The 27,637-nt window shown below is 37.8% G+C and overlaps 1 protein-coding gene across 28 annotated transcripts in view; it reads left to right on the forward strand.

Annotated features, from left to right (window-relative positions):
* Positions 1 to 27,637, forward strand: part of SORBS2 (sorbin and SH3 domain containing 2) — a 400,789-nt gene that overhangs the window by 315,932 nt on the left and 57,220 nt on the right. For 25 of the 28 annotated variants that reach the window (XR_010920450.1, XM_067551608.1, XM_067551605.1 and 22 more), the window contains 6 exons: positions 4,883 to 4,949; positions 6,142 to 6,186; positions 7,437 to 7,623; positions 13,905 to 14,019; positions 20,127 to 20,210; positions 22,320 to 22,376. Coding sequence is in view for 27 of the 28 variants with exons in the window: in XM_067551608.1 (XP_067407709.1) it covers positions 4,883 to 4,949; positions 6,142 to 6,186; positions 7,437 to 7,623; positions 13,905 to 14,019; positions 20,127 to 20,210; positions 22,320 to 22,376 (555 nt within the window). In the remaining variant the exon portion in view is untranslated. The remainder of the gene's footprint in view (positions 1 to 4,882; positions 4,950 to 6,141; positions 6,187 to 7,436; positions 7,624 to 13,904; positions 14,020 to 20,126; positions 20,211 to 22,319; positions 22,377 to 27,637) is intronic. The other 3 variants (XM_067551616.1, XM_067551630.1, XM_067551631.1) reach the window with 1 other exon arrangement.

Genomic DNA, 27,637 nt, shown 5'->3' on the forward strand with positions numbered 1-27,637 from the left:
AGAAAAGCAATAGGAAAGATTTCAGAATAAGTGGTAAGATCGGCATTTTCAGTAAGGGGGAGAACTAGTATTTCTTGCTTTATTTCGATCTTGGCATATAGAAAGCATATAATAGAAAGCTTTTTAAAAATGAGTAACTCTTACTGGAACAATGCTATAGCTTCCCATCCCTGCTAAACAGATGTCTCTGCCTTTTTTGTGTAGGAAGTTATTGTTTTGTTGTGCTTTTTTAAGAGTAGCAGATTGATTCCGTAGGGTGGATATTAGATATATAAGAGTATAACTGAAATCCCCTTAAGTGTATTTAATATGGTGGGCAAGCTGCCAACAGTGTATTTAACCTCCAGATCTGATAGTCTCAGTCTCAAAGATTTTCTCTGAAACTTGTGTATGCCATTTGTTTTTTTTCCAGTTTGGGATTGCTTTCTTTTCAGCTCTGTGCTGCTGCATGCAAACCTTATGCAGCTTGTTATATCAGTGTTATGCAAATGAGTCTCATGACCACAGTGAGTTAAAAGTTACAGTCTGCAAGGAATATACTGTGTAAGTAAGTGTGTGTGTGGGTGGGTGTTGCCACTTCCCCCACTCCCCATAGGACGTAGCTGGAAATGAGATTCAGTTCTCAAGATACTGATCTGAACATACACTTTAAACAACTGAGAGTAATATGTAGATCTGAGCACAGCATATCCCAGAAGTGAGAGACTGAAGGAGATGTTGCTTCAGCAAACATGCTGCACCATCCCCATCCCTCAGAAATGCAGCACCATTGAGAAACATGCAAAAGTGGCACAACAGCATTTTCAGTGGACAAGGGAAAATAGAGTGTAACATTTGCTCTGTTTCTAAGGGTCATCGGGCACCCAAATGTTCAGCTTGCCCTTGAGTCTTCTGTTGGGGGGACCTGGATGTTTCCAAACCAGTTCAGCTCATCTCGGCAGCACAGTGAAAGTTTCACAGTTTCTTCTTCATATGAAAAAGGCAGCTACCTGCAGAGTGCAGTAAACATGAGTTCCAGTGTGGTAGATAACATTAAAAAAACCCACAATCTGCCCTAAGCCGCGGATGGCTCATCAGGTTAATGTTGTTTAAGGTGCGTCTGTTTCCACAGCCAACAGTACACAAGGGAGTAACGTAACTAGCATGACATCCAACCGCCTGTGACTTCCCTAACCCTATGGTTAGAAGTTGTCCAGTAAAAGACATTATGTCACCCACCTTATCTCTCTAACCCTATGGATCATGTATCCATTTTGCAGGTGGGTGAACTGAGGTGGCCTTTTAGTGTGAGTTCAAGTGAACATGAACCCACAACCTCCAGGATTGTAGTCAAGCACCTTGATCACTCAGCCACTGCACCTTATGGTAGAAATATTCCTACTATATATTGAGATACCATGCTGCACAAAAAGAGGCTTTCAAATGAGGGTTTAGAAACAAACATCCTTTTGCAGCATGTAGCTCTTGATCCCCTCCAATTTTCCCTTTACTCCCCCTGTCCTCAAAGCTCAATGCTGTCCAGTCAAGGAAGGCTAGATGAAGTTGTCTTCAAAATCCATCAATGACATTGCTGTGTCACAAACTGGAAGCAATCACTGCAAAGCTCTCCTTACAGCCGGAGTCTGAGTATGTTGCAAGGATAGCATTTCAGCCCCTGCCAAATCAGGAAGCACGAGACTCAGACCCTTGCATATTAGGGCATTGAAATACAACCAAACTACAAGCATAGCCCCGGACATTTTGCAGTGCCAGGGCATAAAAATTGGATTTCGGAAGTGAATGGTCAAAATGTAAGTCTCTCAGAAGAGTTTTTGGTCAAATTGTCAGCCATGATTTTGATCCAGTTTTCAAACTGTCCAGCAGAGATTAAAGTGGTACTGTACTAGGCATCACTAAATTTAAATACCATTATTGTGGATCTAGCCAAGAAGAAATAGTCACAAAAATGCAGTGTGACTGAACATTTTTTAACGACAGTATCCAAAATAATTGTTTCACAGTTAACTATCAACTTACTCTGAATACTAAAGAGGCCTTTCTTTTGTGCGTAAATAACAAAATCCAGTCTGACCAGATTTCTTTTCCATATGCAATGCACTAGCTAGAACTGTGGGGTTTTGGGTTTTGTTTTGTTTTTTAATGGATTTTACCTACTGATAATTAGGAAACTTTTTAGCACAAAGCACTGTTTAATTATGGGTTGCTTCATACGTGAAATAGAATGTAGGGCAAAGTGAAAAAACTCCACTGAGAATCATTAATGATTGCTTTAATTGTGCATTTTCTGATGGATTGTTACAACACTGAAAATGATTATCGGGTCTCCCAAGTACCACCTGCAGATTTTTCTTTTGCTCTTTTGATATCTTTTCCCTGATTATTCATTCAAATATAATAACTATGTCTCACTATTTAATTGCAATTAATGTAGTACACGTGAGTCAGCATGGTATCTAAAATGACTAGATGCATGAGTGAACACAGATAATTCCCAGGGTAATGGATGGCTTGTGGAGTTCGTTCATGTAAATTTAAGTTGTCTATTTTAAAAAATTAATTTATCCCTCCTCAATTCATTTAATTTTGCTCAAAACATAGGATCAGAGGATTGAAGGGCAAAACCTGCTCAAGTGTACAAAAATATGTTTTAGGGAGGAGAACTGAAATTTAATAATATCATGGCCTCCCTCCTCTGGCCCCAAGAAAGCCTCTCTCCATGTATTCTGCATGATTGGATTTCCATAGATTTGAAGGGAATGTGAATGTCAGCAAGGATGTTGGGCCTGGGGACATCTATGCACCTTTATTCTTTGACAAACTGTGAGGATATAATCATAGGGATTAATGGTGACACTTGCATTAATTCTCATAGATTTTCACCACCCCCCCATTCAAACTCTGTTGGAGGATTATTTCTTGCCCAACATGAGCAAGGACACATTGAAAGCACAGGTCCAATGGCTTCTTCATAAATCAAACTAAATCATCCTTCTCCAGAATCTTGCAAGTATAGAGATATAACCAACCCTTGGGAATTAATGTTAACAAGATCAGAATTAATCCCTATGAGTTTGCGGGTGGGGGATGGAGGTAGGGGATAATGCAACACAGAGCAGCTGTTCCTTGAGCATGCCCATTCCATGCAAACCAACCATTCTAAATTTCAGGTCACATAAATTCCTTGCGATCAGAGATGGGACAGAAGGTATTGCTGCTTAGGCCCAACTCCCTTCCCTTCAACAGATTTCTGGTGTTTTCAGTTGAGTGTTCGCTCTTTTCATATCCATGTGAAAAACAGGAGAGATTGAATTGGTCTGTTGTATACAGTGGTATTTTATGTCATACATTAGCAGTTTTGTGAGACCTAATTTTTTTTTTCACAAAAAGTCTTGCAGACAAACTTTGTAGTAAGGAGCAGCTTCTGTCCAGTTACATACAATGATAGCTTTTCAGAGTGCAGTTTTAGGGGTTAACAAAATAGAAGGATTAAATATAAAATGACTGTAGTAAGGAGCATTTAAAAGAGAAAAAAAGTCCCTCTTTTAACATAGGTAAGCAAACTGCTGTTTAAAATATTTATTTGTGACTTAGAAAAGAGGGTGAATGAACAGTGAGGTGATAAAACGTTCAGATGTCCAAATTATTTAGGTTAATTTGGACTAGAGAAGACTTTGGGGAACTTCAGAGGGTGAATGTGAATGGGCAGCATGATAATCAGAAAAAAAATCAACAATGGCAAATGCATGGTAATGGCATTGCAAGGTATATTTTGAACTTTTCATATATATTGTAAGGCTCTAAATGATCACCACTCATCTAACAATGTGAGTTTCATTGTAGACATCTGAATAAAAAGTTCTGTTCACTGCTCACCAATGGTTACAAAAACCAAAATGTTAGATTATATTAAGAACAGGATGGCAAAATAATGTTTTCAAGATTATTTTCTATTATATAAATCAGTAATCTCCCTTTACCTAGAATACTGTTTCGGTTCTGGTCATCCTATCTCAAAAAAAATACTGCAGAACTAGAAGGGTTCAAAGTGGGTGAGGAAGGTAGTTAGAGGCCTGGAGAGATTTCCATAAAAAGAAAGATTGAAAACATTGGAACTGTTCAGTTTCTAGAGGAAACGTCACAAGATACAAAATAATGCAATGGTATTCAGAAGGTAAACTGAGTGCTCTTGATTATCCTTTCTTCTGATACAAGAATCAGGGGACATTCAGTCAAATTAAAAGGCAACAAATGTAAAACTAAGGAAATACTATTTTTAAATAATGTGTAATTAACTTATGGAACTCATTGCTATAAGATGTCATGAAGATCAAGTTCCTAGTAGCATTAAAAAAGACGTTTACACAGGTAATGAAAATTTCCACAGCTGCATTCAGTAACAATTTTATTTTGAGATGATTTTATGTTAATCACTAACTGCCTGGAGTTGGGAAGAAATTTTTCCTGTGGGCTGGTAATTGTTCCGTGTTAAGTTTCTTGCACTTTCCTATAAAGAATCTGGTCCTGGACACTGTCAGAGGCAGGGCAATAAATAGGACCACTGATCTGGTACGGCCACTCCTATGTTCTGTAAATACTGTCTTTGTATCCAAAAGCAGATTCCAAACTCTGAAAGATATTTAGAGATGAGTTGAAGAGTCAGGGGGAACCTTGAAGCTGTACAGTGAATGAAAAACACGAGTATAACATTTGAACGAGAATGTGTGGGAGGGATCAATCAGGGACTGAACACAATGGGCCAAATTTATCCTTAATTAATCTCTTTAAAAATCCGTGGAATTAAAGCAGGTCTGAATTTGATCTAACATGTCACCATTGATCTTTTGTTTCTTTAGCTAATTGTTGTAAACTGTGTTTTATTTAGACAGTTGACAGGCCAAAGGATTGGTATAAGACAATGTTCAAGCAAATCCATATGGTTCACAAGCCTGGTAAGTATATGTTTTTCTGTTTGCTACATCACTCTGAGTGGCATTAAGAAATGCATTTTCCATGCATTTTGGTGGCTTGCTTTCTAATAATACCAAGGTTATGGTCATTGAGTTTTAGATGTTGAATAGAACCCATTGGGAATTTCTCCAAGCTAAGTCAGTATGATAAATGTTATTACAGCAGAAGTGTTTTTTCGACAAAAGACCATGTACTTTTTTGATGGATTTATTTTTAGTACTTACAAAAAATAAAGGTGATAAGGAAGAAAAGAACAATTATAAAGCCTATCTGATCATGTACAGCACAAAAAGTCAGTGAGATGTTCTCAGCAGCAAAGAATTTGCCTGTAGCCATCTACAGTCTGAGTGACTAGGACTTAGCTGGGTGCAGGATGGTCATTGCTGTTATCCTACTTTTTGTTACAGAGCTCATGTGCGCTAGACCTATGAAGCCTACTGGATGAGGCAATATGCTGCCTCTCCATTTAAACTATTTATTTTCCTCTATCTTCCTATTAATTTCTAAATAAATTATTTTTTGAAGAAAAGGAGCTTCTGTAATATTATTAATCTTATTAATAATAATTTTTTTTGCTTATTCTCCCTTTTATCCAAGAATGTCAAGGCACTTTACAAACAATAATAATGCTTCATTATACCTTGCTGAAGGAGAAAGGGAACTGTTGTTATCCCAGTTTTACTGATGGGGAAATTGATGTAGCTAGGTTGATTTGCTTATGGTCACACAGGACATCAATGGCAGAATCAAAAATGTAAAAACACCAAATGATGTCTCCCAATCCCCTGTTCTAGCCACTGGAAAACAGTGCCAGATGTAAGAAGTTTTTTTCACAGCAGGAATGATACTTTACTGTCCTCTAATAAGAGGAAACCTGACAGGAGAGGGAATGGCTGTGAGGGGAGAGAGGTTGAATAGAAAAGAATGACTATAACTCACAATTTGGGGTGAACCAGTAACTGTGCAATCTGAGTAGCATGGCAACAAGATGTCATTCAGAATGGGATGATAAAAATAGCCTGTGATAAAAAGACAAACTCCAGAAAACATGTATACGGGGAGTGAGAGCTGATTGCCACTAATCTTCTGTTTGTGTTTGCAAAGACAAAGCTGCCTTGCTATGATATACTGACAGGTATTTCACTACTGTAACATATATATTTCTTTTTATAGATGATGGCACAGACATGTATAATGCTGCATATGCATATAATACTGGTAGGAATTATTCCCTCACTTCCAATGAGTATTTTGTTAGTGTCAGCGAGCACCAATGATAGTTAACCATTCAGGCCTGCTCTTATTCAGTTGGTGTAACAAAAATTTTGTCCTCATTCTGCTTGATCTTTGCACTGGTTTGTGTCTTTGTTCAACTAATGTGGCAAAGCCTCATTTTGCTTTATTTCTTACTATAGAATTAATCAGAAACGTATTGCAGATGTGGCCCTCTCAATGCAGAATATTGTAATATTGTAATCGCTGACTAAATTACATTTATTCTCATTAATGATAGTGAATAGTTTGACTCTTGTATATTAAACTAAAGAGTAAAGTACAGTATGAAAGTTTTAATTGTAATTACGTATACAAGTGAAGATAAGCATGTTTTATACAACTGTCATATTTTTAGATTATACGACATTAAGAAAATCTAGTCATGATGCTTCTGTTTTGTGATCTTGTTAATTTTTCCTACTGGAATTGACATTATTTAGCACTAAAAAAGTGACATTTTATTCCTGTAAATTTCAAATCTTTCAGAAGATAGGAATCATATGGCAGTGGTATTTTACTAGAACAAAACCCTCTTATCATGTGACTGAAATATACACACATAAAGTATTGCACATTATGTAAAAAGAGCTTTTAAGAGTTTTTTAATTTCAGTTTCCAGGTTGCTTTCAATGATTCTCCCATGCTGCTATTTTATGTGTTATCAAGAGCATGTGTGTATATTCATAGTTCATGATCTAAATGGACTCCTGAGAGCTTAGTCAAGAAATTTGACTGGATAATTGTCCACAGCTCTAATTATGTAGGGATGCTTTTACATACAAACCCAAAGTACATTCACTAAAAAGAATGAAAAAGACGTGTCTATTTTTTTTTTCCTTCTCAGCCTATGACACCAATAACAGCTGAGGACAGGACAATTCTGGGGGACTAATAACAGGTTGCAGTTAATGACCATGAGCTGAACCTCAGCTATTATCTCCCCCCAGCTGGTGATTAATTCCTATGAAATGTCCTGACCCTTATTGGCGTGTGTATATGTATACTGAGGGTGGGGCAGGGAAGAGGGGCAGTATATAGATCTATAACAATTATTTGAAAACACACACAGTACTCACCAATGTGTTTCTAAAATTTACAAGTTCTTGATATCTCTGATTTGTTAAATGAGTGGTTTTTGTTTATTAAGATGGATTCTGACATTTTTGTTATCTCTGTGTTTTGTTTTACTTTAGGTAGTTATAGTCCAGCCTTCCCCGCTCAGTCACACCCTGTTGCAAAGACACAGACATACAGACCATTGTCGAAAAGCATTTCGGACAATGGCACTGATGCCTTTAAGGTCTCCTCCCCTATACCTCCTCCACATGTACCACCTCCGATCCCACCACTTCGTCCGAGAGAGAGATCTACACCTGAAAAGTAAGCAGATTTACTGCGGGGGAGGGGGAAAGGGTCCATAGTAAACACAACACTGCAATCAACTAATAAAAGTAATGGATGTAGAAGTACCATGAGATAGTTGGGTTTGTGATGACCGGGAGAACTGCATGGTGAATTGCCTGGCAGGTGTGAAGGTTGCGGACCTCTCCAGACAGCTAGATAGACTTATGTGCAGTGCCACATAGACTCTGCTGGTCATGTTAATGACCGGTGATCAGGTACCAATGACATGGGAAAAGGTAGGACAGAGAGGTCATGGAGCTAACTTTAGTCTACTAGGTGAGAAATTAAAGTCTAGGACCTCCAAGGTAGCATTCTCTGGAGTGTTTCCAGTTCCATCCTCAGGGCCAGTTAGACAGACAGACAACTGCAGTCTCAATGTGTGGATGAGATGGTGGTGTTTGGAGGAGAGATTTAGGGCTTTTTAGGAAGTGGGGAACCTTTTTGGAAAGGAAGAGCCTGTAGAAGAAGGATGAACTCCACCTAAACCAAAATAGAATCAGATTGCTGGCATGTAAAATTAAAAAGACCATCACAGAGTTTTTAAACTAAGGACTGGGGGAAAGCTGACAGGTTCAGAGGAGCACAGAGGTCGGACAGGCACACACCTTAGGGGAGGATTTATTAAAGGGGATACTATATATCTTAGTAAAGAGGACTGGATAGAAGTTGATAAAGTACAGGTAGGAACTGAAGAGAAACAATTAAATGAAAAAGAGTCCCATTCAATTACATCACATGAAGAGAGATGACTAAATATTGACAAATTTTATAAATGCTTGTATACAAATGCAAGAAGTCTCAATACTAAGATGGGTGAACTTGTATGTCCGGCATTAAATGAGGTTATTGATATAATAGGCATACCAGAAACTAGGTGGAATGATGATAATAAATTGGACACAGTAATACCAAGGTACAAAATGTATAACAATGATAGAGTAGGTCATGCTGGTGGAAGAGTGGCACTCTATGTGGAAAAAACGCATTGAGTAAAAATCTTAAATTAATCAAACTGTACCGTAGACTCTCTATGGATAGAAATTCTATGCTTGATCAATATGAGTGTAGCAATCAGAATATACTACCAACAACCTGACCAGGATGGTGATTGTGAAATGCTTGGGGAGATTACAGAGGTTACAAAAACAGAAAACCCAATAAGAATGGGGGATTTCAACTATCCCCATATTGGCTGGGCACATGTCACCTCAGGACAGGGTGCAGAGATAAAATATCGCTAGATACCATTAATGATTGCTTTTTTGAGCAGCTAGTCCTAGAACCAACAAGAGGAGAGGCAATTCTTGATTTAGTCCTAAGTGGTGCACATGATCTGGTCCAAGAGGTGAATATAGCTGAACTGCTTGGTAATATATTGACCATAATGTAATTAAATTTAATATTCTTGTAGGTGGGAAATGCCAAAGCAACCCACCACAGTAGCATTAAACTCCAAAAAGGGGAACTACACAAAAATAAGGAGACGAGTTAAACAGAAATGAAAAGGAACAGTCACGAGTGCCTGCAAGCTGCATGAAACTTTTTAAAAACACCATAATAGAGGCTCAAATTAAATCTATACTGCAAATAAAAAAAAAATCAGTAGGAGGACCAAAAAAAAAAAAAAAGCTACCATAGCTAAACACAGAGTAAAAGAGGCAGTTAGAGACAAAAAAGACATCTTTTAAAAATTAGAAGTCAAATACTAGTGAGAAAAATAGAAAGGAGTATAAACTCTAACAACAAGTGTAAAAGTATGTTTAGGCAGGCCAAAAAAGAATTTGAAGAGCAAGTAGCAAAAGACACAAAACTAACAGCAATTTTTTTTAAGTACATCAGAAGCAGGAAGCCAGCCAAACAATCAGTGGGCCACTGAACTATCAAGGGGCTAATAGAGCACTCAAGAAAGACAAGGTTATTGTGGAGATGCTAAATGAATTCTTTGCTTTGGTCTTCACTCCAGAGGGTGTGAGGGAGATTCCCATACCTAAACCATTCTTTAGAGGTGATAAATCTGAGGAACTTTCCCAGATTGAGGTGTCAAGAGAAGAGGTCTTGGAACAAATTGATAAATTAAACAGTAATAAGTAACCAGACCAAATGGTATTCCCCCAAGAATACTGAAGGAATTCAGACATGAAATTTCAGAACTGCTAACTGTGATATGTAACCCATCACTTAAATGAGCTTCTGTACCAGATTACTGGAGGATAGCTAATGTAACGCTGTTTTTTAAAATAGGCTCCGAGGTGATCCAGGCAATTACAGGCCAATAAGCCTAACTTTAGTACTAGGCAAAGGGGTTGAAACTATAGTAAAAAACAGAATTATCAGACACGTAGATGAACAAGATGAATTGGGGAAGAGGCAGCATGGCTTTTGTAAAGAGAAATCATGCCTCACCAATCTATTAAAATTCTTTGAGTGTGTCAACAAGCATGTGGACAAATGTGAGCCAGCGGATATAGTGTAGTTGGATGTTCAGAAAACCTTTGGCAAGGTCCCACACCAAAGGCTCTTAAGCAAAGTAAGCAGTCATGGAATGAGAGAGAAGGTCCACTCATGGATCAGTAACTGTTAAAAGATAGCAAACAAAGGATAGGAATAAATGGTCAGTTTTTTCAGTGGAGAGAGGTAAATAACAGAATCCACGAAGGATCTTTACAGAGACCAGTGCCGTTCAACATATTGATAAATTATCTGGAAAAGGGGTAAACACTGAGGTGTCAAAGTTTGCAGATGATACAAAATAAATCAAGATAGTTAAGTCCAAGGACTACGAAGAATTACAAAGGAATCTCACAAAACCAGGTGACTGGGTGACAAAATGGTAGATGAAATTCATGTTGATAAATGCAAAGTAGTGAACACTGGAAAACATAATCCTAACTACACATACAAAACAATGGGTCTAAATTAGCAGTTATCGCTCAGGAAAGAGATATTGGAATCATCATGGATAGTTCTCTGAAAATGTCTGCTCAATGTACCGCAGCAGTCAAAAAAGCTAACAAAGTGTTAGAAGCCATTAGGAAAGGGATAGATAATAAGACAGAAAATATCATAATGCCCCTATGTAAATCCACATCTTGAATACAGTGTGCATTCTGGTTGCCCCATCTCAAAAAAGATATATTAGAATTGGGAAAAGTACAGAGAAGGGCAACAAAAATGACTAGGAGTATGGAACAGCTTTCAGATGAGGAGAGATTTAAAAGATTGGGACTGTTCAGTTTAGAAAAGAGATAACTAATGGAGGTATATGATAGAGATCTATAAAACGAATAAGGAAGTGTTATTTACCCCTTCACACAACACAAGAACTAGGGGTCACCTGATTAAATCAATAGGTAGCAGGTTTAAAACAAACATAAGGAAATATTTCTTCACACAACACTCAGTCAATCTTTGGAACTCATTGCCAGGGGATGTTGTGTTGGTCAAAAGTATAACTAGGTTAAAAAAATAATTAGATAAATTCATGGAAGATAGGTCCATAAATGACTATTAGCCATGATGCTCAGGGACACAACCCCATGCTCTGGGTGTCCCTAAACCTCTGACTTCCAGAAGCTGGGATGATCACTTGATAAATTGCTCTTTTCTGTTCATTCCCTCTGAAGCATCTGGCATTGGCCATTGTCAGAAGACAGGATACTGGGCTAGATGGACCACTGGTTTGACCCTGCATGGCGCTCTTATGAGAACAAGGCCATGACTCAGTGGGGTGTTCAGACGTTAAAAGATGTTAGTGCTTCTGTTAAGTGTGGGCACTGTGCTTGGTGCTGCCTTGTCTGGCATTGGTACTTAAGGAGCCTAGGAAGTCTCATGCCAATGATACCTTATAAAGCATAGTGAACACCTACTTTCTTCCATAGGGCTGTCCTGCCTCCTGTACTTCAGAACAATCCAGGCTGCAGTGACCATTTCCCACTATGACTTTGTATTGGTGCATAAAAGTATTTTGAGACTCTGGGTACATCTGCACTCCAAAAAATCACCAGTATTGGCAAGTCTAAGAGCCTGGGTCTACAGAGTCTGGCTCGCAAGGATCACGCTGCAGCATTAAATAGCTGTGTAGATGTTCCCATTCAGGCTGCTTTTGAACATTCAACCAATTGATCCTATCATTACAGCTTTTCAAAAAATCTGAATATAAAATCATTCCAGAAGATAACTTAATTTGTTTTACTCTATTATCAATGTGAGCAAGGAGTGGAATGTCATATTATAATCTCATAATATTCTAATAATCTAACATCATATAATAATCTTAACTGCTCGAGTGAACCACTCAGGACTAAACACTTGAACCCGAGTTTAATTGGTTTGGTTTCCCCTTTAAGAAATGTCTTCTATAAGGTGAAAATAAATTATCTTTGCTTTCCTATCTGTCTTTTGTATTTTAGGGCCTTAGCTTTCCCCAGAACTGGGTACCTTGTTTAAGATTGATGACTGTTGCTGTGATCTAGTTGGCAAGGGCAGGATAAGAACCTCTGCTTGTGATTACAGTGTAGGTGCCTCCCAAAGCCTTTCTTTAGTATGCAATACAGAAATGCAGAACTGCTTACCTTTACTCAAATTGTGGAGTTGTGGTGATAGTCCTGCCACCTGGCCAGGTAAAAGTGACGAACCTTTTAGGAGTCAGAAACCAAGATCTCTTGCAATTCATTTTGCCTGGAGAAACAATTCCACACATTAATTTAGATTTGTCCCCTCTATTTTAATCTGCTGGATGATAAAACTGACAGAAGAAATCTAAATTCTGCAGATTGGGGAATTCTGAAGTCTTTAGCTTTGTGTACTCCTGACAGCTATAGTGCCCCAGTAAACCATGGCACTAGAATTAAAAAAGTGAGTCTTTCTTGCCACTGGGAGATTTTTTTTAATTGTGTATGAAACAAAAGTATTTAAACCCTCACCTAAGAAGGTTTAGAGTCCACATGCATTACATCTTTTGAGCTGGGAGGCAAGATACAGTATGCTTCACATTATCAGTCAGACACAAAAAAGTCACAGCACATAAGGGATTAAGGGCTAAAAATTGTAAATGAAGTAAAATGAATATAAATCTGAATTTTAATGGCATCTGTTTGTCTTCAAAATGACTTAAATTCTCTGAATTATTTTGAATAAAATGCAACCTATACATAACTCTTCCATATTCTCATTCATTCTTGGGAGGCATAATTTCAATTTTCTGCTTTGAAAGCACAATTTCTTCTCAGTTATATACAGTAAGTGAACCAGATGGTTTTACTTTACTTGAAATATACAGTAATCCAACAACAGAGATGTCTGTTTCCAAGCACTGGCTCCTACGAACATACCTATGTTGTGCACTTTCAACAAAAAACTACTGTATAGACTTTTTAAGCGCATGATAAAACATGACATGTATTGCTTCATGTCAGGTCACTTAAAGCTATGTCACATCATATGATGCAACATAGGCTGACATAATTTACAAAGGTTTGCTAGCTCTTACTGTGAACACATGTAGCGATTACCAGTGACACCCTCACCATGTGAGGTCATTTGCCACACTTCTAATTAAAAAGACATGTAGGCTGTAGTCATCCTAAATGAAACATGGCTAGCGATGGCAAAAACTGCTATGAAATGAAAGTTCCTGCCATTACAATGTGATAGCTGACAACCACAAAGAAAATGTAGTCCAAGTAGGTGCTGAGATACTATGGTGAGGGATGTAATATAAGAACCTAATTAAAATAGAATACAAGTGATATTTTTTTCTTTGGATAGCACCAACAAGCTGATAGGCAATTTATAGATAGTTCTGAAGATAATGGATAAAATCCTGGCGCCACTGAAGTCACCTCCCATTGACTCAATAGGACTAGAGTTTCACTCAGGGTGTCTGATCTGAAGAGTTTATAAGGGTTATATCTCTATCTTAATATTATATTCATGCATTTTGGGCCAAATCCTACTCACTTTCCTCCTTTGAAGTCCCTTGAAGTCAGTGGACTAACTATGTGAGTAAGACAAGCAGGATTTTGCCTCTAGTCTGTACTAAAAATGTAGAATAAAATCCACATCTGATAGACTAAAATCTGCATGTTTGCTGCCTTTGCGTAACCTGGTAAGGTTGGCTGTAGCTTTCATGACTGAGGCTGGGAAGAGAAATCAAGTTGTATGATGCAGTGGAACTGCTGACATTTATATGCCTTGTACAGAGTTTCAGTGTTCATGGAAAAGACAATCCCACTCGACTGTTTATATTTGTTATTTAGAAATGACTGGGATCCTCCTGACAGAAAAGTAGATACCCGCAAATTCCGTTCTGAACCAAGAAGTATTTTTGAATATGAGCCGGGGAAGTCATCAATTCTTGAACATGAAAGACCGGTAAGAGGTGTATATGAAATGTGTTCACACAACAAAATGCTTAGTGAGAGTTACATTTTTACTTATTATTTTGACTCCTTATTATAAATAGTATTGAATGTCCATTTTCATATTTGGAGTTTGGTCAACTCACGTGGTAAATTCTGCCTTGATCCTCTTGGATAGTTGTGTAGAAAATTTAGGATTTATTTGGCTTACTTGTTCAATTTAGTTTCTTTGGCGTTAAAAAGAAATCAAAGAGTCACTGTGAGAAATTAAGCACCTTTTACATGTCAGATCATGTAAGTTCATGGAAACTACTTGTTGCAATTTGAATGCATATCCAGCACTTAATTCATCACCTGTTTGCAATAATTTTATCAACACATAGTCAGCACAAGAGTTACGCACGTGCATGTGGTATCATGCCACTATATAGAAAAAATCCTACAGTGTGTTCAGGATATGTGCCTAATGGAGTCATCTCAAGAACATTGGTTGGCAATACACTAACCTATGACTAAAAAAATCCTTTATTGCTCTTTTCCAAGCCATATGTCTGCAGTTGTGAGATTCCTCACAAGCATATCTAATAAGGCTGAAATCTAATGCTTGCAAAATGACCACTAATCTAAGTTTCCATTCACTGAAAAGGCATATGCAACCAGATCTTCTACAGTACCCTGGTAGTGTTCCGATACAGCATCATTTATCGAGATTGATGCATATCATGTTATCTTTTTCCTTTAAGATGGAATTATTGATAGACTCGTGTTTTTAAGAGCAAGTTTCTGTATTTAATAGTGTTTTTATGTGCTTAAGTATTATTATACAGGCATTCAGAGGGCTCATTTTATAAATCTAAAAATAAATATATTGCATGCATGGATTATGGTACATATAGTATGTCAACAGTATGTTAAAGAATTGCACTGATGGGCCTGTTTCATCATATTTTTCTATGATTTATGTAATAATGTGGGTCCGGTTAACTAGCTTCTATTGCAAGCTGTGAGATTCTATGAAATAGGGCTGTTACAGAACTGGGACTTTCTTTCAATGGGGAATTTCACTTTTCAGCATCGGCCTCTTAAAATGATAAATTGTTCTGATGATTTACTAAAATTTCCCTGAGTTATGAGAGTTGGTAGTTATTCTCAAGCTGAATTTACAAACAGTTCTGTGAAAAAGTAATTATATTTTTGCTGAGTGATTATTCTCTCACAGTGGCCATATTACAGATAGGATCATTTACCAGCATTTTCAATTGCAAACAATCTTCAGCAAGTGATTAATGGCAGGCTCAAGGTAAAAAATGGCTTTTTGAAAATTAGAGATATTTCATATGGGGACACATATTTCTAATACATTTTGACTTTCTGATATGAAAAATAAATAACAAGAGTAATTCAAGAGTAATTCCTGCAATGCTGAGGAATGTGCTAATATAATTTTTCAACATTAATGAAGAGATGTGATGAAATAATGTGGTGATTTTTTGCTAAAAATGTATGACCATTGCTGGAGATTTCTTAAGCAAATAAAACAAGCTTTTCCAATACAAGGATCCTGTCTTCTGATTGGATAGGGAGGATTGGAGCCTAATCCTGCAACCTTTTCTTCCACAAGTAATCCTTACTCACCGAAGCAGACTCTTCGCAGTCAGTGAACTTCTCCAAAAGGTTGCAAGATCAGCCAATTGGCTGATGTAGTTACAGGCAATCATCTCTTTGCAGAGCAAGTGTTCTCAAAGTGTGAATGTGCAGCTACAAAATTAATACATTCAGGGGAGAGGAATGTTTCAGTGCTGTGTATTTCAGTTTTCAAAAGGATTTGAAAATGAGGAATTTATGCAAAATACATTAGCAAAGTATTGTGCTGCCCCTAAAATAGCTTCCGTTTGAGCAGATTCTAAATCCATTAACACATTGCTAAACTGTCAGCATAACATCAGTTTAGAAATTTCCACGGAGTGACTGTTATTGATTATAAAAGTTAAGTGACATGAAATAATATATTTTCTGGCAGAATTACAATACTAATGGATGAAGGAAAGGCAGCATATGATGTATAATGTATTTGGATTTAATTAAATTATTGTATACTGTATTCATTAAATAGTACATGGCAAATTTAATTGAAAACTGGCTAAAAGACTAAATAAAGGAAAATGATTCATGGCAATGTATCAAATTAAGAAAGAGTAGAAGAATCTACTAAAAATCTATGTTAGGTTCAGTATTATTCAACATCTGCAGTCAAATAATTCAAAAGCCATGTACTGTGCTTTGTATGGAGCAACCTGGGAAACAGTAATATTGAAAAAGACTTATGGATGATTATAGATTGCAAAATCATGTCTGATTTGCTATGTGCTATGGATACAAAAAAGGCCAATGCAATTTATGGCTGCAGCATCATGCATGCAGCAGCATCACCTCACAAAGCAGGAAGGTAATAGGTCCTTTCTGTGTAGGGTGACCAGAAAGTGTGAAAAATCGGGATAGGGGATGGAGGGTAAAAGGCACCTATTACCAAAAAAGCCCTGAATAACAGGACTGTCCTATAAAATCAGGACATCTGGTCACCCTATTCCTGTGTGACTGTAGTGTGACATATCTGGCATGTTTCAATTCTAAGCACATTAGAAGAAAGATATTGACAAAGCTGAGGGAGTCCAGAGATCAACAACAAAATTGATCTGAGGATTGGAGGGACTACTGAGAGTGTCTACGTTTTCAGACAAATGATTCCCATTATAGTCAGTGGGAGTTGTGTGGCCAAAGCCCTGTGCAATGCTTTGAAAAGAGGCAAAGCTCAGCTTCCAGCAAACTCACTGTGATAGCTACAAAAAGTTTATAACCATGTTAGCTATAGTTGCACCACTTGCACCGTGCACTTTTGGTTAAATTTGCTGCCCTCTGCTGCTCAATCTGTAAATGATGTGTCCTATTCCCATAAAGAAAGTTTTGTCTTATTCTAGTTCTTTGTGTATTCATGCTATACTTTGGGGAAAGGTTATATAAGGGGTCTGAACAATTCAAAGACTGAGAAACTCCAGACAAATCCATCATTTCCAGCTTTTGCTGAACTAGCAGAAATACAGCCTCTATTTGTTTTTAAATCAATAACAGAGAAATTTTAGGATGGCAAGAAGGAATGGTAAGATTATGGCCTCCACCTCAATCCCTATAGGCTGCCCTGGTGGTCTATAGGGATCATAAAATCCTGGAAGCCCATCCCTGAAGCAGGTTTGGGCTGGCATATGTGGCCCTATACTGCTCCCTCTTGCTGTCCAGTTTCAGGAGATGCAGCATAGAACCCTAGAATCTGGCTAATCCATCTTCCATTTTCCATTCTTTGTTAGTATAGTTGGAAATGTTGTTATCCAGGGCACAATGATACACTCTAGATTAACTCTGTGATATCCTGAATCAATGGTTAGCTTACTCCATATGTCAATGTGCCTTTAAGGAAAATGCCCTCTGGCATGAAAATCTATATAAAGTGCTCTTGTGTCCGCAGAGTTAAATGTAGTATGACTCGGGGCTTGTCTACGCTGTGAGGAAATGTGCTTTACAGAAGTGTGATTTCTAAAATGCACTAATGTGTTGTGCATTAATTGGTCTATGTAGACCCTACTGGTGTGCATTAATGGTTCCCTAGCGCACCTGAACGTAGTACTGTTTCAAACAGCACTGTGTTAGTGAATTACATGGACCAATTAATGCACAGTATGTTAGTGCACTTTAGCAACCATACTCTTACAGAGTGCATTACCCCACTGTATAAACAAGCCCTTAGTCTCTGGGAATGAGACAAAGCATTTGGTTTTTACCTTTTTCCCAGGTTATCTAGTTCATAATCATGGTGTGTTTCAAAAAGGTGTGCAAAAAATGGAATAGGCCAAATATTGTAATTTGAAGAATAAGATCTACTACTGATTAGTTCTCTGCAGTCATGATTTATTTATATGTTTTCCTTTGTACTACCTTCACCTCTGTCTTCAGTTAACGTACACTAGATTTCTCTAGTTTATGTGCTCTTCTAAAATAGACATATTTAATTAATTAAAGACTGGAATAAAGTAGCAAATCTGGAGTGGCCAATTCACAAAGCCAAATTCAATGGAATTTTTCTATTTAAGTCTTGGAAGGTATGTTGTATTGAATCACAGCAGATTGCCAATAGTAATATTGAACTATAAATATTGTGGAGATGAAGGATGGTCTTATGGCAAGAGTGTAAGAGTATGATTCAGGAGACCTGAAATCACTTCCTTCTCTGGTATGTGGTATAGGCAAGTCATTTATCTCTGGCCTTCAGTTCCCCATCTGTAAAACTGGAAGAGTGTTTCCCCTACATCTGAGGAGTGCTGTGAGGATAAATCTATAAAGTCTTGGGTAGTGCTTAGGTGCTATAGTAATATCTTATAAATACCTAGATCTAGATAGTTTAACAGTGCTGTTAATTGTTCAACAGAGCCAGATTGGTGATCTGTTGTGATTAAATCAAACCCTTTGAGTTTCTGCTAGAAAAATGACATGGGATGTCTAATTACCTTAAATGGTCAAGACATCAGTGTTATTTTTCATGGGAAAAAATTGGCATTGTGCCCATAACATTATCTTGAGACATTGGCTCCCACTTGACTCATGTCCTGTGTTGCCTACTGAATCACCACCATCATTATCATTCTTCATGCAGGCATGGCTTATTTAGTTTAGGTGATATAATAAACTGACATACTATAGCTATACATTACTATATTTTAAATACAATAATATTAGTTTAAAAGTAAGGAGGCTGTTTTTCAGAGACTTTAAAGTAAGTGTACACAGTTCCTTTGTGCTACATGATAGTTTATTTCAGGCTGTACAAAAGAATCCAATATCCTTTGCAAAGTAATTAGGAAAACAAAGTTTAAAATAAATTAAATACTAGAGCTGCCAGTGTTTTGCACCGTTTTTGTTTTTTTTTTTTTTTTCCCCCCATGCTGGATGAAGAATTCTGTTACTTATTTTTCTGCTCATTGAGCAGTTTCCTTTATGCTGTTGTAAACCATTGGTCTGTGTGGTACAGGGTCCTCTTCTGTGCCAATCTACGAGGACATGAGGTGTTATAGCCCCAAGCTTGGTTCTTTAACTCAAGCTGTAGCAGCTCATGTATTTAACTTTGGAGATCCCCAATTCAATCCCAGGTGTGTTGGCTAAAATGGCAGCCCTCGTGCTATCTGTAACTCACTCCCATTTTTTTTGCTGCAAAATGTGAGAATTTTCATATGAAAATGAATGCATTGTCAATGTAAAAATGTTTTATGAAATCAAAAGGTCTGCATTAGACAAAAGATTTTTTTAAAAGCACTCAAAATCCATAATTATTAATATTATAAATTTCAAACAAGAGGATTTAAATAGACAGCAGTTCCATTATATAGGCTGAAATGGCTTTTTAACATAATCATGCCTGCATGATGCATATTGCTTCTCTGTGCTGTGTGCTTAGCTTCAGGTTGAAAAGATATAGAATTTAACATGCCTTCTTTTGTAAGAAGAACAGGAGTGGCTGAAAGCAACAGTTAAAATCACGTGCGTCTATCTACCGTTGGTCAGTTTGGCACTTTCTTGTACACAGTAAAGAAGAAAACCAATTTAAATGTATTCTTCACAAAGAATCTTTATCTACTGGCATGAAGTGTACTGAACAAAATGTTATACACAAACCAAGCAAATAGTCATTACATTTGTTATATAATAATGCTCCTTTTTTTTAAAAGACACATAATAGGTTTTAGATCCTAAATGTTCATGCTGCCAAAGATAATACACCCAGCTTTTGAAAAATTATTGTTAATGTGCTTGACATTTTCCATATTCTGTGTATCATTATGCAATGACCACTATAAGAGCAAGCTGAAAAAGGAGGCATTTTAAACAACCAGTCTGTGACAGCTCTTGAACAAAAATATGTTCCATATGGAATCCCATCTTCATTCCTTGGTTTTATTTCATTCCCTTTCCCCCTATTATTTGTTTTGTGTGTGTTTGTGTTGTTAATGTGACATGACATTTCTAGCACTTTGCTCAGTGTGTGCCTTTTCCTTCCCTTTTCCTTCACAACGGCTCCAGACTGATCACATAAACCCAGATGACATAGATTTAGAAAATGAACCCTGGTATAAATTCTTTTCAGAACTGGAGTTTGGAAGTCCGGTAAGTGAGGATAGAATATTAATATTTAAACATTAGGATAATATATTGCTAAAATGCAGTTCACCAATTACCAAAGAAGACATGTCTAGATACTACGCATCTTCATCACTGTGTTCTTACATATGTTTCTATACAATATGGGCCCAATTTTTAATTCACAACTCAATAGCCCACTGAAGTCCATGGGAGTTTTGCCTTACAAAGAACAGCAGAATTGGGTCCAATGTATACATTCAGTCATTTTCTTTACTGAGTGCTTAATCTGCCAAAACATTGATTTTAATCACTAATTAAGATGCATAGAACACATACAACAAGTGGTATATACAAGTTGCCAACTGTAATATCAGTTGTATATAAAACATAAATTGTTTACTACTTTTACTATATCTTTGCATTTGGAAAGATTAGATTTGAACAATTATATTATCGAAAGTAGAAGACATTTTTAAAAATTATAGATTTCAAATAGACTAAAGCTAAAAGCACTCAGTTTTTTATGAAGGAGTGTATCTACTTTTAATACACATATACACTCACACAAAATGGGTGCCATTTAGAAATGCAACACTGGTATGCTTGGAACACTGGAATCTCTGTCCTGAGGGTTAGTCTATACTAGAAGCGCGACAGCGGTACAGCTGCACCAATGCAGCTGCGACGCTGTAATGTGTCTGGTGAAGATGCTCTATGCCAACAGGAGAGCCCTCTCCCGTCAGCATAATTACTCCACCTCCGACGTAGCACCGGTGTGGACAGTGCTTAGGTTGCTGTAATTTGCATCACTTTGGGGGGCAGCTTTTTCATACCCCTGAGCAATGTAAATTACTGAGCAGTAGTGTAGACCTGCCCTAAGTATAGTAGATACTACCGTTAATGGAAGTGCCAATAAATGCCTATGTAGGTGCCTGTGTCAATAAATGTTTACTTTGGGGGGCATAGGAGTTGAAAGAGAGAAATTCAACATTTATTGACACAGGCACCTACAGTAACTGCGGTGATACAGGTTTCTATGATGACCAGGGTCGTTTTAAGACCTTCGTAGGCACACTTGCTTTCGTAGACCCCCGACCGAAATAACTAATTTGATTTTAAGCTATTAATAAATAGTTTTTAAAATAAAAATAAAAAATTATATATAAAAAAAAATTTTTGTAGGCCCTGAAAGTTTCATAGGCCCTAGGCAGTATGCCTATTGTGCATAATAAATAATACGGCCCTGATGATGACAAATGGACCAATTTTGCATTTTTAAATGGTGCCTGTTTTGTGTATATCTCTCACTCACACACACACACGATATATAATTTCATACTTAAATAGGGAGGTGGTGTTAGTTTTAATTTAAGATAGACATTCACTTTAATCTGCACTGTTTGGGTCTACCCCTGCTTTCACTAAGTCAATAGCAAAACCCGCATTGACTTCAGTGAGAGCAGAAGCAAGTCCCGTATATGCAAATGGAAAGTACTGAAAACTCATATATATTAATACAAACCATTAAATTATTTTTAAAGCTTTAGATGTTTTCTTAATTTTTCTTTTTCACTGAAACAATGCATTTGATATTTAAGTATTTTTTTTAATTTGTAGCTGAACAGTCTACAATAGGTCCTCATATATTCATCAAACAGACTAACTTTAACCTCCTTTTAGCTAGTTTTTATCATCAATCATCCACAGTAGGCAGGCATAGGCAGGCTAAAAAATTTCTATCTTAAGACAAAAATTGTTATTGTTATCATTATTCTTTAAAAGGTAAAGTGCATATAGAAATTTCACCAGCAGGCCATAAATACTCAATCATTTATTCTATATTCTTCTGTCTCACCAGTTTTTAAACTGTTGGTATTAATTCAACCATTCAAGTTTAAAATTGTAAGTTCTACTCACTAAAATTACTAACATTTTATTAATTTGATAATTATTGCAAAATTATTATATCCCGCTCTTCTTTCCAGTCTACCCCCATTTTGCATATGTGTCACTCTTGTATCTGATACTGTCAACACTCAGTTTCTAACTATGTCACCTTCTCCACATGTTTCATTCCTTGCTGCCATTGATACTCCTCCATTTCATCTCTACACTTCTGCTTACATGGTGCAGCCTCCTAAAAAGCTTTTGGACTATGTTCAAGACAATTCTCCTGGTGTTTCCAATGAGGTAAATGAAGCATTCTTTCTTGTTCAGACAATTTGCTTGGGAAACGAGAGTTTGACACGCATCAGTCATATCTGAGTTTGTTAATATTCAGTGGTTTCTATCAAGAGCTCCTAGGCCATTTCTAATTCACTGTCATTTTATCTTTGTCTTCATATCTCTCCAGATCACTAGTGCATATGGATGTTAGTCTTATTACACTAGAAAGTGTGAGTCTATATCCCAAAACCACTGAGAGTTGCATTCAAAATTACAAAATAAACCATACGTTTCTAAATCTTGATATAGTCCCGCTTCCTCATAGTTATGCATTAATTTTAGATACCCATTAACCAGTCAACAAGAACAGCATTTGTGATTAAGATATCTGGCTGCAAATTATAGACTTCAAGTGAAAGTCATGTTGGACGGGCTTTTTTTCACTGAAATATTTATAATTAGGTTTCCTAGCCAGGAAATCCAGCAATGAATTGTGGCTGGACATTTGAATTGAACTGACATCCATTTTGAGGCATTTGGAAGAGAGGAAGGTGATCAGGAACAGTCAGCATGCATTCACCAAGGGCAAGTCATGCCTGACTAACCTGATTGCCTTCTATGATGACTGGCTGTGGCGAAAAGCAGTAGACATGCTACATCTTGACTTTAGCAAAGCTTTTGGTATGGTCTCCCACAGTATTCTTGTCAGCAAGTTAAAGAAGTATGGGTTGGATTAATGGACTATAAGGTGGATAGAAAGCTGGCTTGATCATCGGGCTCAACGGATAGTGATCAATGGCTCGATGTCTAGCTGGCAGCCTGTAACAAGCAGAGTGCCCCAGGAGTCGGTCCTGGGCCGGTTTTATTCAACATTTTCATTAATGATCTAGAGGATGAGGTAGACTGCACCCTCAGCATGTTTGCAGATGACACTGGGGGGAGTGGTAGATACCCTGAAAGGTAGGGATAGGATACAGATGGGTTTAGACAAATTGGAGGATTGGACCAAAAAAAAATCTGATGTGGTTCAGCGAGGACAAGTGCAGAGTCCTGCATTTAGGAAGGAAGAATTGCATGCACAGCTACAAACTGGGAACCGATTGGCTAGGCAGCAGATCTGCAGAAAAGGACCTGGGGTTTACAGTGGACAAGAAGCTGGATGTGAGTCAACAGTGTGTCCTTATTGCCTAGAAGGCTAACAGCATATTGGGCTGCATTAGTCGGAACATTGCCAGCAGATCAAGGGAAGTGATTATTCCCCCTCTATTTGGCATTGGTGAGGCCACATTTAGAGTATTGTGTCCAGTTTTGAGCCCCACTACAGGAAAGATGTGGACAAATTGGAGAGAGTCCAGCAAAAGGCAACGAAAATTATTAGGGGGCTGGAGTACATGGCTTACAAGGAGAGGCTGAGGGAACTAGGCTTGTTTAGTCTGCAGAAGAGAAAAGTGAGGGGGGTTTAATAGTGATCTTCAACTACCTGAAGTGGGCATTCCAGGGAGGATGGAGCTAGGCTATTCTCAATGGTGGCAGATGACAGAACAAGGAACAATGGTCTCAAGTTGCAGTCGGGGAGGTCTAGGTTGGATATGAGGAAAGACTTTTTCACTAGGAGGGTGGTGAAGCACTGGAATGGGTTACCTAGGGAGGTGGTGGAATCTCCATCCTTAGAGATTTTTAAGGCCTGGCTTGATAAAGCCCTGGCAGGGATGATTTAGTTGGGGTTGGTCCTGCTTTGAGCAGGGGGTTGGACTAGATGACCTCCTGAGGTCCCTTCCAACCCTAATCTTCTATGATTCTATGACAGTTGTCATGATTCTGATTCAAAAACATCAGAATTAAGTACATGAATGACTGCCTCTACCCTACACTGAGTGGGACAGATCCAGATTTCCATTCTTTGTCCCATGTCATGCTGTATTTGGGCACAAGACAGAGTCTTGTAACAATGTGGGTTTTAAGCCATTCATGATTCTCGATTAGCTTCAATTCCTCCCTCATCCAAAAATAAGTAATGTCTTCAAAGATTAAAAGAAAAACATGGCCCTTATTGTTCATTGCATTGCAGGCTACTTAAGTTTGCTTTTAGCCTCAGCAACCTGACAAAACCTCATGACTGTCAAATTTGGGCCCAGTCCTCCAAGATGCTTAACTCCTTGGCTTCAAATGAGAATTGAAGGCACTCAGTAGATAATAGAAGAAGCCATTTGAATCGCCTGGGATAATTATCTTTTGGAATTTAATTATGTCCAGTAGGGCTGGGTAAAATATTTATAACTAATCTGTTGTTTTTATTTAATTTACAAAACATATCTATTTTTTAAATTGAGTGTCTGTGAAATTGGCATGATTCTTGAAAAAATATTTCCTCAAATATTTTTCACTTTGGGTGTTTGTGAAAATATTTAAACCAACTTTGTTCAAGAATATCATGTTTGTGAAATTTAATGGATTAAACAAAATTTCAGGGGAGCAAAATAATGCAAAACAAATGGACAAAAAATCAATACTGATTTTCATGGACACACACAAAAACTTTCACCAATCTTTCCTAGCTCTGTTATCAGTCACCATAAAGGCCCTGATTCAGGAAAACATCCCTGGTCAGGAAAACACTCAGACACATGCTTAGCTTTAAACACCTGTTAAGAGCTTTTCTGAATAAGGAGGAATTTAAGAATGTGCTGAAGTGCTTTGCTGAAAAAAAAATCAACATTTTGTAAAGCTTCATTCCCATATTGAGCTATTTTGCAATTTACCCTATCATTAGTTGGCAGTATAGGGAGCAGGAGCACAAGAACTTTAGGCAGTGCTGAACATCCCAGAGAATGTGTGTTGGTGATTGAGGGATGTGGTTTGCTGTGCATTGGACAGCTCTCGGAGGTGGTAGCAAGGACAATGGAATGTGGCAACTAATGGCCATGATCTCTACAGTGTAGCTAGAAACACTGATACCAGCTCCTGTCCTGCTAAGACATAATGCCTTCCACCACACAAGGCACATCCTCCCCTTTTTGCCACCTTCTGCACATTTCACCTGTAAGCAGTCAAATGCATACACTCTCCACTTATTATTAGAGCAGTGGACCTCAACCAGGGGTACGTATACTCTTGGGGGTATGTAGAGGTCTCCAGGGGGTACATCAGCTCATCCAGATATTTGCTTGGTTTTGCAACAGGCTACATAAAAAGCTCTAGCAAAGTCAGTACAAACTAAAATTTGATACAGACAATGACTTGTTTATACTGTTCCATGTACGGTGTTAGTGGTTCTCAAACTGTGAGAATCCCAAATGAGTTGTAAGTTTGTTTTAATGGGGTTACCAGGGCCAGTGTTAGACTTGTTGGGGCCAAAGGCAGAAAGCTGAAGCTCAAAGCCTGAGTTTATAAGTGAGGTGAAACTTGGGTACATAAGATAAATCTGACTCCTGGAAGGGATACACTAGTCTGGAAAGGTTGAGAACCACTGTATTAGAGGAGCCTGTACATGAAAATGTGAAACTATGGTGTAAGTCAGTCCAGTGCAACGTCTTGTGCTTTCAAACAGCATCTTTTATATGCACAAAATGCTTCAAAGAGGGAGTCAAACGCAAACTAAAGAGGAAAGGAAGGGTAAGTTCAAAGTGATTCAGTGTCTTGAAGGAAGGAAAGGAGAGAGCTCCATGTAATGCAGCCAGCATGCACCTTTGTCTGTCTTAGTTTGATCACACTCATGCACTTGTTTACCAGCCTGGAGAGTTTGTTGGAGAATAAACAAAAACCTTAAAAGGTAAAAATAACAAGAGTCCTGTAACACTTTAAAGACTAACAAATTCAATTTCTGCAGGCATACAGCCCACGAAAGCTTATGCCTGCAGAAATTAAATTTGTTAGTCTTTAAAGTGCTACAGGACTCTCATTGTTTTTGCTGTATACAAACTAACACAGCTCCCCCTCTGGAACTTAAAAGGTAAGGGCTTGATTGTGTGATTTACATACAGGGCATTATAGGAGGCAGGGTGAAGTTATACTGCCCCTGAGAGCACCAGCAGAGAGTGCACAATCCCCCTAGGACTGCCATGGCATGCAACTCAGAAAGGCTGGCACAAATTACTTCCCAGGTTCTGACTTGTTGGGCTGCTGACCGGGAGATAAGGCCCTGCCTCCTACCTACTTTGAGCTCTGATGATTTGCTCCTGGGAAAGAAAAAAGCAGGATCACAGGAACTACTCTTGTGGTGGGCCCTTCTATGGACCAAGGCTACATCACATCCAATCACAATATGGTCCCAATGCTGGGTAGCAAAAAACTTTGTTGTTCAACTATCAGCCTCAGCTGCCATAACAGTTCTTTACATTTTTAATGGACTCTGTCCATCTTGGTTCAAGTTTGACTGGAGTTTACACTGTAGTCCCCACAGTCTGTAGTAGTTGAAGGGCCGCTACATATGATCTAAAGTCATCACTCTCTCTGTTGTTTGATGGCTAATATCATGGGAGTTGATGGGCTCGCTCTGATTTCTAGAGGAAAGGGGATATTGCAAGAAAATTCATCTTTGGTAATAAACTGCAACTGTTATGGCAGTGAACGCAGCTATAAGTAGAACCACACTTAAAACTCCTGTATTGGTGCATACCTATTACTATTGCAGCAACATAGATTAGACAGCCAGATGTTGTCAGTCTTGAGACCAAGAATTGAATGTTTGTGGGAGCTAAGTTACCTTTGCATCATATAAATGTGGTCCTTCCAGAACAGGCTTGACATTCATTAGTGGGACAGTATGGGAAAGCATACAAAACTGAGGACTTTTCTCTACTATGTTGTGCAAATAAACAGAAACTTGTGTTTGTATGTGTCAGTAACTTCCTCAGTGCTGGCTGACTCTCACAATTTTATTCCATGCCTTGCAATATTTGGTATTTTTCTTAGATTCCCAGCTCCTGGAGTCAGATAGTTATGTGAGAATCTCAACCTCCATTTTTTTTAGAAGTAAGTTTCTAGCCCTCATGGTTGCAGAGAAAAGCTTGAAAACATGAATAGTAAAGGCTCAAAAATTAGAGAGCAAATGAAAAGCACTCAAGATTTATAATGTTTTTTAAATGTCTGACTCTGGCCCGACTCATGATTTTTTAACACACCAGGATGGCATCCTTCACCAGCCCTAAATTAATTCCAAATCTTTAGAAAATGAAATAAGGACAATGTCCTGAGATATATAAATAGGTTTAATATCTGTGAGAACATTAAACTTTAAACATTAAACATCAGTAGAGCTCAGTAGCAGATTTGGCTAAAAAATGCAA

The sequence above is a fragment of the Emydura macquarii genome, unplaced genomic scaffold, assembly GCF_026122565.2.
Source record: "Emydura macquarii macquarii isolate MOO-44397 ecotype Brisbane River unplaced genomic scaffold, CSIRO-AGI_Emac_v2 contig_1363, whole genome shotgun sequence".
NCBI classification, from domain to species: domain Eukaryota; kingdom Metazoa; phylum Chordata; order Testudines; family Chelidae; genus Emydura; species Emydura macquarii.